Here is a 13,201-nt window from a genome sequence, read left to right as displayed (position 1 = left end):
CTGCTGAGGTGTTATGGAAGACCAAGATGCTTCAATAGCTGCCTTCAGCTCTTCTGCATTGTTTGGTCTCATGTGTCTCATCTTTCTCTTGGCAATGCCCCATAGATTCTCTATGGAGTTCAGGTCAGGTGAGTTTGCTGGCCAATCAAGCACAGTAATACCATGGTCATTGAACCAGGTTTTGGTACTTTTGGCAGTGTGGGCAGGTGCCAAGTCCTGCTGGAAAATGAAGTCAGCATCTCCATAAAGCTTGTCTGCTGAAGGAAGCATGAAGTGCTCTAAAATGTCCCGGTAGACGGCTGCGTTGACTCTGGACTTAATAAAGCACAGTGGACCAACACCAGCCGATGACATGGCTCCCCAAACCAACACAGACTGTGGAAACTTCACACTGGACTTCAAGCATCTTGGATTGTGTGCCTCTCCATTCTTCCTCCAGACTCTGGGACCTTGGTTTCCAAATGAGATGCAAAATTTGCTCTCATCAGAAAAGAGGACTTTGGACCACTGAGCAACAGACCAGTTCTTTTTTCTTTAGCCCAGGTAAGACGTTTGACATTTGAAGCCCATGTCCAGGACCCGTCTGTGTGTGGTGGCTCTTGATGCAGTAACTCCAGCCTCAGTCCACTCCTTGTGAAGCTCCCCACACATTTGAATGGCCTTTTCCTGACAATCCTCTCCAGGCTACGGTCATCCCTGCTGCTTGTGCACCTTTTTCTTCCACACTTTTCCCTTCCACTTAACTTTCTATTAATGTGCTTTGATACAGCACTTTGAGAACATCCAACTTCTTTTGCAATTACCTTTTGAGGCTTTCCCTCCTTGTGGAGGGTGTCAATGATGGTTTTCTGCACAACTGTCAGGTCAGCAGTCTTCCCCATGATTGTGAATTCAACTGAACCAGACTGAGAGACCATTTAAAGGCTCAGGAACCCTTTGCAGGTGTTTAGCTGATTAGAGTGTGACACTTTGAGCTTCAATACTGAACCTTTTCACAATATTCTAATTTTTCGAGTTTCACCTGTATATGGACAAGTCATATATCAAATGAAAGCTCTCATTCTCAGGAGTGTGACTGTAATGTTAATTATGCTCCATTAGTGCCTCAGATCGAAAGAGTTTCAAAAGAATCACAAAGTGAAATATGATTTCTGTAAGTCACCAAATACAAACGTCACGTTTATGCTCCGATCACTGCTGCTGTAAGCCTCAAATAGACAAAATCTTTATGTCTGCTTTGACCTTTGGGAGTTTTCTAAACAAAAAATCCAAAACATTCTGTATATCATAAGATTATTGTGACAGGATGGGGGGCGGGGCCGGGTCACGATGCTGCACACCCGTCCCCTAATCAGGCTAATCAAGCCTCCGAGAGGGATAAAGGCCGACTGGAGACTGCCGTGGGACAGAGAGAGAGATTTACGACACCTTTGTGTGTTTGTCTTTTTGTTTACGTTTCTTTGTGTTCCTAAATGATGACAGGTCAATCCCTTCCTAACATGTAAATCACTGTTAACATCTGATTAATGTTATTAAGGACTTTATAAATGGTTCATTTATTCGGTTAGTTCTGTTCAAGCCCTTCACGTGGTTTCAAAGACTAATATACAGAAACTCAACACTTCTTTAAACTAACAAGTCCCCTTACAGTTACCCAATAGCTGCTGGCCGGTCCACTCATGGTTTGATCAAAGCATATTTTGCAAACGTAATCGTTAAACATGCTCTTTGAAATCCAAACGAGATTTGCAAATGTTCCCACTGCTGCTCTCATTAAAGACACACTCGTGACCAGCTCAAGACTCATTAAGATGATCAAAATTCATTTTGTAGCTCATTAACATAATTAGCAGCATCGTTGTGACAACACAATGTACGCATTCAAAATTCCATTTTTCATTCTATTCCCTGATGTAACCTGTCCCAATGTTACATATGTGTCACTTTCTATGAATTATTATAAATTGCTCTAAAATCATCAAAGCATATCCTTTCAGATTTATTTTTTATTAATTATGAATCGTACTGAAATAATCAAATCAAATGAAAAATTTAATCATGACAATTTTGCTGATTCATTTTTTATTAATTATTATGAATCATATTAAAATATTAATATAAAATACAAATTTTTTATCGTGATTACATTTAAGATTTTTAATTAATTATTAATAAAATCTAATTGAATTGAATTATAACCAAATTTCACATTTAGTTTTTTATGAATTAATATGAATCGTACTAAAATAATTGAATCAGATGAAAATTGTAATTGTGACCAAATTACTGATTTATTTATTTTAATTATTATGAATTGTTTCAAAATAATCAATTAAAATTGACTTTAAAATTTCAGATTTGTTTTTATGAATTATTATGAATCATAATAAATATTAAAATAAAATGAAAAGTTTATTTATGAAAAATATTCAGATTCGTTTTTTATTAATTATTATTAATTGTACTAAATTAATAAAATAAAATCAATTGAATCGTGACCAAATTTCAGATTTAGGTTTTATAGAATTATGAATCATAATAAAATAATTCATTTCAATGAAAATGTAATTGTGCCCAAATTTCAAATGTATTTCTTTTAATTATTATGAATTGTTCCAAAATAATCTATTCAAATTGACTTTCAAATTTCATATTTATTTTTATGAATTATTACGAATTGTACTAAAATATTCAAATCAAATTTCAGATTATTTGACTAAATATTTTATGTATTATTATGAATTAAATTGAAATTGAATTGACCAAATTTATGATTACATTTTTTATAATTGATTAAGAATCATTTAAGAGACCAAATTTATGATTTTTTTATACATTTTACTAAAAAAATATAATCAAATCACGACCAAATTTATGATTATTTTTTATTTATTTTTATGAATCATAATAAAATTATCTAATCGAATTTAACTGAATTGTGACCAAATTTTTTGATTTATTTTTATGTGTTATTATAAATTGTATTAAAATAATAAAATCACATTTAATAGTGACCAAATTCCATATTTAGTTTTTTATAAAGGATTAAGAATGTTAAAATAATTTAATCATATACAAAATTTAGATGTGGTCAAATTTCAGTATTATTTACATTTACATTTATGCATTTGGCAGACGCTTTTATCCAAAGTGACTTACAGTGCACTTATTACAGGGACAATTCCCCCGGAGCAACCTGGAGTTAAGTGCCTTGCTCAAGGACACAATGGTGGTGGCTGTGGGGATCAAACCAGCAACCTTCTGATTACCAGTTATGTGCTTTAGCCCACTACACCACCACCACTCCATGTTTTATTTGATTTAAATTTTATTTACACTTTATTTACCAAATTTATTTGACCAAATTTCAATTTTTTATGTATTATTATGAATTGTAATAAAATAATTAAATTAAATTAAATTGATGTTTATTAAACAGATGTTTTTTATGTTATATTATGAATATATTAAAATATTAATAATATCAAATGAAAAATGTTATTGAGATAAAATTTCAGATTTGTTTTTATGAATTATTATGAATCATAATAAAATATTAAAATAAAAAGAAAACTGTAATTATGAAAAATATTCAGATTAGTTTTTTTATTAATTATTATCAATTGTACTAAAATAATCTAATCAAATTGAATCATAACCAAATTTCAGATATAGTTTTTATGAATTATTATTAATAATACTAAAATATTAAAAATCAAATAAAAATTGAATTACACATTTATGATTATATATATATATATATATATATATATATTATGAATCATAATAAAATAATTGAATCGAATGAAAAATTGCCAAATTTCTGATTTATTTATTTTAATTATTCTGAATTGTACTAAAATAAAATAAAATAAAAAAATTGACAAAAAGTGACAAAAAAAAAGATTTTATGAAAAAATATTCAAATCAAATGAAAGATCAAATCCTGACCAATATGTGTTTTTTAATAGAATTATTCAGAATTTTACTCAAATAATCCAATTAAATCTAAATTTTTTTGATTCATTTGTTATAAAATATTATGGATCATACTAAAATAATCGAATAAAATAAATAATTAAAAAGTGTACAAATTTAACAATATAAATGTGATAAATATCTATAATAATGCACAGAAACTTTCATTCAACATCGGCGTCTTTTATCATACTGCTGTTACTGTTGCTTGATGACTCAGTTAAAGACGTTTGATCAGAGTTTCTGTGTTTCAGATGTGTTAATGTGTTTTTGAGTGACAGTAGCGAGACATGCTGACATGCCTCATTTATCTGTCTGATGGTAACTGGGTGAAAGATCACCAGGGCAACTGTAGTGACATTGATGTCATCACCAGAGCCAAAGGTCAGAGATTATATTTAAATGAATAGCTTTAGTTCCTCAGTGCTGCAATGAACCTGTGACCCAGTGTTGCCTTTTGGGAACATGTCAAATTCATTTAGAATCAGAGCGTGTGAATCTCTTGAGTATGGTCATTTTAACACAGCATGAATGCAGCGTATGTACTAAACACACATCATGCAGACACACCCGACCCTGAGCGCAAACGGCCTTTAGTGTCTCACAGAGTAATGCAATCACTTGGCTAACAAACTGTGGCTGTAGACACGTGTCAGAGTCCATATTTCTTAAGATTTCACCAAATGACTGATGCACTGATGAGAGATAAGGCATGCATGCAGAGTTCAGATCAGTAGTTTGAACAGTTTCACATATTCACACAAATGAACCACTTAGAAACTATAAAACAGCAAGTATGAAAGAAGAATAGCAAGTTGTCTCACTAATGAAGCATCGAAATGACTGATCATTGTTTTTATGATAAACGATATGATGGCCAAAATCATGAAAATAATGTTGGCCGATACTAATAATTAATTTAGGCTATGAGCAATAACCGATATGATGACATCATAACATATTAATGTACCGTATAAATTTGTCTGCTTCTATTATCTGCCTAATTAGACTAATGTGATAATTAATAGTATTATTAATAATAATAATAATGTTGGCCGATACTAATAATTATTTTGTGTTATGAACAATAACCGATATGATGACATCATAACATATTAATGTACTGTAGAAATGTGTCTGTTTCTATTATCTGCCTAATTAGACTAATGCAATAATTAATAGTATTAATAATAATAATAATAATGTTGGCCGATACTAATAATTAATTTAAATTATGAGCAATAACCGATATGATGACATCATAACATATTAATGTACTGTAGAAAATGATCTGCTTCCAATATCTGCCTAATTAGACTAATGCAATAATTAAAAATATTGTTTATAATAATAATAATAATAATAATAATAATAATTGGCCGATATTAATAATTATTATATGTTATGAGCAATAACCGATATGATGACATAAGAACATATTAATGTACCGTAGAAATGTATCTGCTTCTTATATCTGCCTTGTTAGATTAATAAGGTAATTAAAATATTAATAATATTCATGTTGGGCGATCCTAATAATTATTGAACTGATATTATGACACCAAAACATTTTGTTGCGCAGTAGAAAATTCAGACTGGTAACATGACATAAAAACATTTTAATGTACAGTAGTAAATAACTTGCTTCCAGTAATGGCCAAATCAGACTGATACGATAGCTTAGTAATAATAATAATAATAATAATAATAATAATAATGTTGGCCAATAGTAATAGTTTTTTTTAGGTTATCAGCAATAACCGATATGATGACACCAAAACATTTGAATGTACAGTAGAAAATCGTATCGGCCTAATCGGTCTGATCCCCCCAATTAAACAAAATACAAAGATAATTTGTTCATCCCTTCCCCTTTCAATAACTTATTGAAGTTTCAGTTGTAAACAGCATCTGTCCTTTGAAAAGCCCCCAATTGAAGCTTCAGTATCCCATTGAAGATGTTTAATTTCAGGTTTCTTCATCACAGAGGTTCTCTTTTGCACAAAGCCTTTGAAACAGTTGAACTTTCAGACATCTATTGTTTCTTCTTGCCATTGCTGGTTTGTCCTGGAGGAATGTTCTTCATGAAGAAGGCCTGATCTGTGTAGCAGCGGACGGCGAGGAGAACAGGCACCAGTGCATACAGCACGTTCAGTGTGACGACCAGACGCCACTCGTCTTTAGGGATGCGGTAGGTGAACGGTGTGCGCGAGTGCAGAGATGCTCCAGTGTGAGTCCACTGCATCTGTAGAAACATCAGAACAAGAATTTGTGCTTGAAAGGCCAAATGAAAACGCTTGACGAGTTTACTTTCTTGTGTTGATGTATTTCCTATTAAAATAGGAAGTCGGGGCGGGACATATGGAAGGGCCTTTATCTTTAACAGCCAATAGCCTTTAGTTTACAGCACAACCGTGAACCACAATTTGCTAGTCTTGTATAGGGGGAGGCACATTTTCACTCTAGAGAGCCTTTGATTGAACAAAACTCTGTGCAGTGCAAGATGAGTCATCAATATTTTTGGTCAGTTTTTCCTGTAAGGTAAATACTGTAAATTGAACAAGTGTATATTTTGTAAACTTTTAGGAGTACACTAGCATACAGATGACTTCAAAGCTGATAGACTTGAACTAAATGCCACAAAACTTTAATTTTGATCTCACGGGGTCTTTAAAACTACTGATGGACAATACATTCATATCGACCAATATCAGCATTGACGCCAGACTGCACTTTAATATTGGGTTACTAGATTGAAGATTCATTGTGAACACTTTTTAAACCACAGGTAAAACAGAATAGATTTTGAATATATGCCATTGTTTCAGTTATTGCCCATGATAAAAATAATTACTGGCTCAACCAAAATTTCAGATTAAGTTCATCATATATTATTCTACCAGTATAAAACGAAACATCAGAACCAATGATTCTTTATTAAAGACGTACTAAGAAAATTACACACCAATAACTCCAAATTAAATTAGATTTGGAAGTGCCTATATGTTTACCTGCGCTATAGCTCCTGCTAGAAACAGCGTCCAGTCCAACATCCATGTACATCCAGGTGTATACAGCCCATATATGCATGCCGTCAAGAGCGGAAATCCATAGAACAGAAAGACCATTATCTACAAGGACATAAATGGAAATAATGATAAGATGGTTTGATCAGTCATGTATCCATCTTAATCTGTGCATTCCAATTATAGGCTGCATCCCAACTCGCATACTATCTCTGTTATATGGTATGCCAAATTAGGGATTAGTGATTTTTGTTTCGCTAACATGTGACAAAGGGTCTGTGGTATCAAGACACCATTTTATGGCGTGATAGTATGATTTACTACATGCTTAAAAGTGTGTACTATCCCATTATCAGATAAGTACATAGTTTTAATGTGTAGTTTGAGTATGCAATTGGAATCCAACCTTTAATGCAAAACGTACACAAAGTGAACTCACTGTAAATTTTGGGAAGCCAACGTTATCTTTCATGTACGGCTCGTACTGATAGATGTAGTTAAAACAAGAATCCAGAGAACATTCAAGAATGACCTGTTGAAGATAAAGATAAAAAAGACAATGAATGAGTAAAAATAAGAGGAATGTATACAATAAACTATACACTGTTTAAGTTTATGAGTTCCATGTAATCAGTGGAAAAAGAAATATGAAGTGTTGTACTGACATTCAGCTGTCGGTTGATAGTCAGTTGCCAATGTGTTATTAAGAGAAGTATAAAATGTGAGATCAGTCTGAGGCTAATAAAGTGCGGTGCTGATATATGTATTGTGAGCGATCAAGAATTCAAAAGTCTGATTGCTTGGGGGAAGAAGCTGTCATGAAGTCGGCTGGTGCAGGTCCTGATGCTGCTTACTCTCTCCACCGGTGCTCCATTGATGGTGATGGGGCTGTGTTCTCACATCAGATAGTATGGATGGATGGATGGATGGATGGATGGATGGATGCGTGGATGCATGGATAGACAGGTGGATGGGTGAACAGACGGAAGGAAGGATGGACGGATGGATGGATGGATGGATGGAAGGATGGATGGGAGGACAGATGGATAGATGGATGAAATGATGATGGATAAATGTGTGTGTGGATGGATGATGGATGGATGGATGGATTGACGGACGGATGGACAGACGGATGGATGGATGGATGGATGGATGGATGGATGGATGGACAGACGGATGGATGGATGGATGGATGTATGGATGGATGGATGGATGGATTGATGGATGGATGGATGAATGAATAGTGGGTGGATAAATGGAAAAATTAATGGATGTATGGATGGATGGATGGATGGATGGATTGATGGATGGATGGAATGATAGATGGATTGATAGAATGATGGATGGACAGATGAATGGATGGATAAAAAGGATTAATGGAAGGACAGGTGGATGGAAGGATGGATGGATGTATTGATGGATGGATGGATGGATGAATAGTGGGTGGATAAATGGAAAAATGAATGGATGGATGGACAGTTGGATGGCTAGATTAATAAATTAACAGATAGATGGAAGGCTGTATGGATGGATGGATTGATGGAATGATAGATGGATGGATGGAATGATAGATGGATGGATAGAATGATGGATGGACAGATGAATGGATGGATAAAAAGGATTAATGGAAGGACAGGTGGATGGAAGGATGGATGGATGTATTGATGGATGGATGGATGGATGAATAGTGGGTGGATAAATGGAAAAATGAATGGATGGATGGACAGTTGGATGGCTAGATTAATAAATTAACAGATAGATGGAAGGCTGTATGGATGGATGGATTGATGGAATGATAGATGGATGGATGGAATGATAGATGGATGGATAGAATGATAGATGGACAGATGAATGGATGGTTAAAAAGGATTAATGGAAGGACAGGTGGATGGAAGGATGGATGGATGTATTGTCAGATGAATGGAGAGATACTTACAAACCCTCTGAACACAGTGAAGATCATAGTTGCTGAGAGACTCAGTATGAAAAGAAGGTCTATGGGTCGAGACAGCACTCCTTTCTTCTGCTGTGCCTCCACCTACAAGCAACACAAAATCATGTTTGTTTGGACTTAACAAAACACTAACAAAACTATAAGTTAAAAGACTTTTTCCACATAAAGAGACACTGAGGCATAATGTTACCCTCTGAACAAATGAACAGTTTTACTAAACGAATGGGCTGCATTGGGAACATGATGAACCCAATCAACCTAAATTCAAGATAAATGTCTGTTTTGCCTCAATCATTGGTTCTGATCAGTGGGTTTTAAGAACAAAATGAATACTGAACTGTCAGTCTCAGAGCTGAGCTTGATGTGATTAGAATTTCACTGTACATTTGAGAAAGTCATCTAGAATCTCACCTTGTCAGCAGGAATGATTGGCAGCTCTCTCGGCCTATTGAAAAGCTTGACTGCCGCCCATACTGGTAAAACCAAGAAAGGGACATTTCTCCAGAAAGCAGGCTGGATGTTTTTCCCATATTTACCTAAAACACAGAAACAATAATATCCATATATAAAAATGAAATGTGTTTATAATGAAATAATGTCAAAAAGTAATTTTTTTTTATGCAAAATTGAATTTCTTATTTCTTTCTTTTGACTTTGGATTGAATCAGGACCCGGACGTGTTCTTTACAGGCTTTTTGAGGATTGTGAATAACAGTATATTGTGTGTATTAACAATAAGCAAGCAATTTTAACTGAGTGGTTAAAATTATAAGAGCAAGTTTGTTTTGTTGAAGTGGACATTGAGTTTCTTACCTACAATGATGCCTGGGATGAACACGATCTGATTGGCTATCATAGATCCCGCCCACACCAGAGCCAAACTGCGGAACGGCTTCCTGTTTGAAGTCAAAAGATCAAACATACTGGAATCGATTATTTTCATGAGGAACATGCATTCTTCCGCCAGTGCGGACAGGACATACAGTACATTCATAAAGTATTCAGACCTCTTCTTTTTTCACATTTTGTTATGTTGCAGCCTTCTGCTAAAATACTTTAAATAATTGTATATGTTCACATCAATCTACACTCCATACACCATAATGACAAAGCAAAAAAAATTATTTTTGATAACTGCAAATTTATTAAAAATTTAAAAAACGAAATATCACATTGTATCAGAAGTATTCAGACCCTTTGCTATGACACTTCTCTGGATCATCTTTAAGATGTTTCTACACTTTTGGCACTTTTCCACTCCACGTTACGGTTCGACTCGACTCGACTATGCTCACTTTACTTTTCTGAGCTTGCTTTTCCACTGCAGTTTAGTGCCGCCACAACGTGGGTGTGATTATAGGCTGATAGTCATAGTTGCGTTGCCTGATCCAGCTCTCGTTGGATCCTCTCCTCGGCTACTAACGAGAGGAACGTCTGCACATCGTTTATTGACCACAGCGGGGTTTTGCGCACAGCCATTTCTTTTTACAATTCGAAAGTCTCATGAACAAATGATACTGATATTGTTGTTGCTAACTTTAAAACTAGCAGGTTGATATCCCGTGTCGAAAATCCAGTGACGCTGTTAGTGATGATTCTCTCTCACCGAGGTGGTACTAAAAAAAGTACCAGGTACCAGGTACTATCCACTGTGGAAACCCCCAAAAAGCGAGCAGACGCGAGTCGAGCAGTGGAAAACCCCCATTTGATTCAGTTGATTGGACATGATTTGGAAAGGCACACACCAGTCTATATAAGATCTCACTGCTGAAAATGCATATCAGAGCAAAAACCAAGCCATGAGATCAAAGGAACTGCCAGCAGAGCTCAGAGACAGGATTGTGGTGAGGCACAGATCTGGGGAAGGCTAAAAAAAAAACCTTTGGCTGCATTGAAGGTTACCAAGAGCACAGTCGCCCCCATAATTCTTAAATGGAAGAAGTTTGGAACAACCAGGACTCTTCCTAGAGCTGGCCGCCCGGCCAAACTGAACAATCGGGGGAGAAGGAACTTGGTAAGAGAGGTGACCAAGAACCCGATGGTCCCTCTGGTTCTCCAGAGATCATGTGTGAGATGGGAGAAACTTGCAGAAGGACGACCATCACTGCAACACTCCACCGATCTGGGCTTTATGGCAGAGTGGCCAGACGGACGCCTCTCCTCAGTGCAAGACACATAAAAATGATAGGCACATAAAGGACTCTCGGGCTGAGAGAAACAATATCTGATGAAATGAAGATTGAACTGTTTGGTCTCAATTCCAAGCATCACGTCTGGAGGAAACCAGGCACTGCTCATCACCTGCGCAATACCATCTCAACGGTGAAGCATGGTGGTGGTAGCATCATGCTGTAGGGGGGTTTTTCAGCGGCAGGGACTGGGGACTGGTCAGGGATGAAGGAAAGATGATCACAACAAAATACAGAGATATCTTCATGAAAACTTGGTCCAGAGCACTCAGGACCTCAGACTGGGCTGAAGAATCCCCTTCCAACAGGACAATGACCCAAAGCACACACTCAAGACACCGGAAGAGTGTCTTAGACACAACTCTATGAATGTCCTTGAGTGTCCCAGCCAGAGCCTGGACTTGAACCCAATCGAACATCTCTGGAGAGACCTGAAAATGTCAGTCCACCGACGGTCCCCATCCAACCTGACAGAGCTTGAGAGGACCTGCAGAGAAGAATGGCAGAAAATCCCCAAATCCAGGTGTGCAAAGCTTGTCGCATCATACCCAAAAAGACTTGAGGCAATAATCGCTGCCAAAGGTGCTTCAACGAAGTACTGAGTTAAGGGTCTGAATACTTATGTTAATGTGATATTTAAGTTTTTGCTTTGTCATTATGGGGTATGGCGTGTAGATTGATGTGAAAACAAATAGCATCTTAGCGTAAGGCTGTAACATAACAAAATTTTAAAAATAATGAAGGGGTCCGAATGCCTTCTGAATGCACCATATATATCACTGTCTCTCAGAAATGATGCTTCTTATAGAAATAGTTTTCATTTTCAAGAAACCTTTTGTCCATCTATTGAAAGTGGATGGTGACCATTGGCTGTCAGAACTTTTTGGGGTAAACTATTCCTTTAAAGTCTAAAATGTTTACATTGATGTGTTGTTGTTGAGCTGTGTGAGCTGTGCCATTTGAGGGCATACAGTGTGTTTATCTAGTTAGGAAGATTATTTTTACCCTGCGGCGATCCGATGGACCATGATAAGAAGCAGACCATAGTGAACGACTCCATCCCAGTAGCTCATCATGATGCAGTGGGCGGTACTCAAGTAAGGCTCCCCCTTTAAGAGACACAAGGTCAATCATTAAGTGGATTTGTGTACATTAAATCTGTGTGAGTATGTGTGCGTGTACTGACCTTGCTGATGTAAAAGTCCATAAAGCCTTTGATGAACCCGTCCTGCTGTAAAGCATTCGTCATGGCAACAACAGAGGTGAAAGCAAACACAGCAAACACTGAAACACACACATGGAGAACATCACCACATTTAGTCTTATCTCTCTCGCTCTCGCCTCAATCCTTTTTTATTCTGTCTGACTTTCACTTTCTTTTCCTCGCCAGCAATTGATTTCTCTCCCAAATAGCAGAAGAGCTCAGGAGACTTGATGGAGGTCACCGTTGTGATTTAAGTATTAACTTTGTCTCAGATGTTTCTCTTTATGTTCTTAAGGCATTCTTACTACTACTTGAAGTTAAAAATGACCAAGATGTCGCTCTTTCAAAGCTCATTTGACTTAATTGAGTTCTCAATTATGAGTATCAACTTCTATCACCGATGTTTCTCCAAATATTTCTTGGACCTGGTCGTCTCACTGCTGTCTGTGGTCTTCCCGATTGAGCGTGTCAAAATTTTAGGCATTAGTACTTTATTGTCGTTATGTTGCTCGCCATCTACTGCTGTCAGTATTATTGGACTTACCATAGAAGAGTGGATCAGTACATTTCATACTCTTCATACTGAGGTTTGCCAGGAGATATACAGTTGTAAGAACCGTTATGCCAATTGCCAATATAACCTGTGGACTGAATGAGTAAATGTGTCATGAAAGTCAGCAGATCTTTAAATAAATCAATGAGTTAACATCATTAAATTAATATCTAAGAAAAGGCAGCTGTCCAGATATGACAAGCATATTATTGAAGGCACAAATTCCCTTTTATAAGACGGTTAATGGTCTGCACTTATATAGCACCTTTTTTAAACTTAGCGGTTACCAAAGCGCTT

General features: G+C 36.1%; 1 protein-coding gene across 1 annotated transcript in view; it reads right to left on the bottom strand.

Moving 5' to 3' along the window:
- Window positions 1-5,610: 5,610 nt before the first annotated feature.
- tm6sf2a (transmembrane 6 superfamily member 2a) overlaps window positions 5,611-13,201 on the bottom strand; it is a 12,041-nt gene continuing 4,450 nt past the window's right edge. The window contains exons 2-10 of the mRNA XM_052133724.1: window positions 12,896-12,999; window positions 12,334-12,431; window positions 12,153-12,256; window positions 9,772-9,854; window positions 9,370-9,494; window positions 8,941-9,042; window positions 7,444-7,536; window positions 6,990-7,109; window positions 5,611-6,223 (exon numbers count right to left, since the gene is read on the bottom strand). Coding sequence (XP_051989684.1) covers window positions 6,014-6,223; window positions 6,990-7,109; window positions 7,444-7,536; window positions 8,941-9,042; window positions 9,370-9,494; window positions 9,772-9,854; window positions 12,153-12,256; window positions 12,334-12,431; window positions 12,896-12,999 — 1,039 coding nt within the window. The 3' untranslated portion in view covers window positions 5,611-6,013. The remainder of the gene's footprint in view (window positions 6,224-6,989; window positions 7,110-7,443; window positions 7,537-8,940; window positions 9,043-9,369; window positions 9,495-9,771; window positions 9,855-12,152; window positions 12,257-12,333; window positions 12,432-12,895; window positions 13,000-13,201) is intronic.

This window comes from Xyrauchen texanus, chromosome 9 (assembly GCF_025860055.1).
Source record: "Xyrauchen texanus isolate HMW12.3.18 chromosome 9, RBS_HiC_50CHRs, whole genome shotgun sequence".
NCBI lineage: Eukaryota > Metazoa > Chordata > Actinopteri > Cypriniformes > Catostomidae > Xyrauchen > Xyrauchen texanus.
Note: the sequence above shows the minus strand (reverse complement) of the source record. Positions and strands in the feature narration are given on the sequence as shown.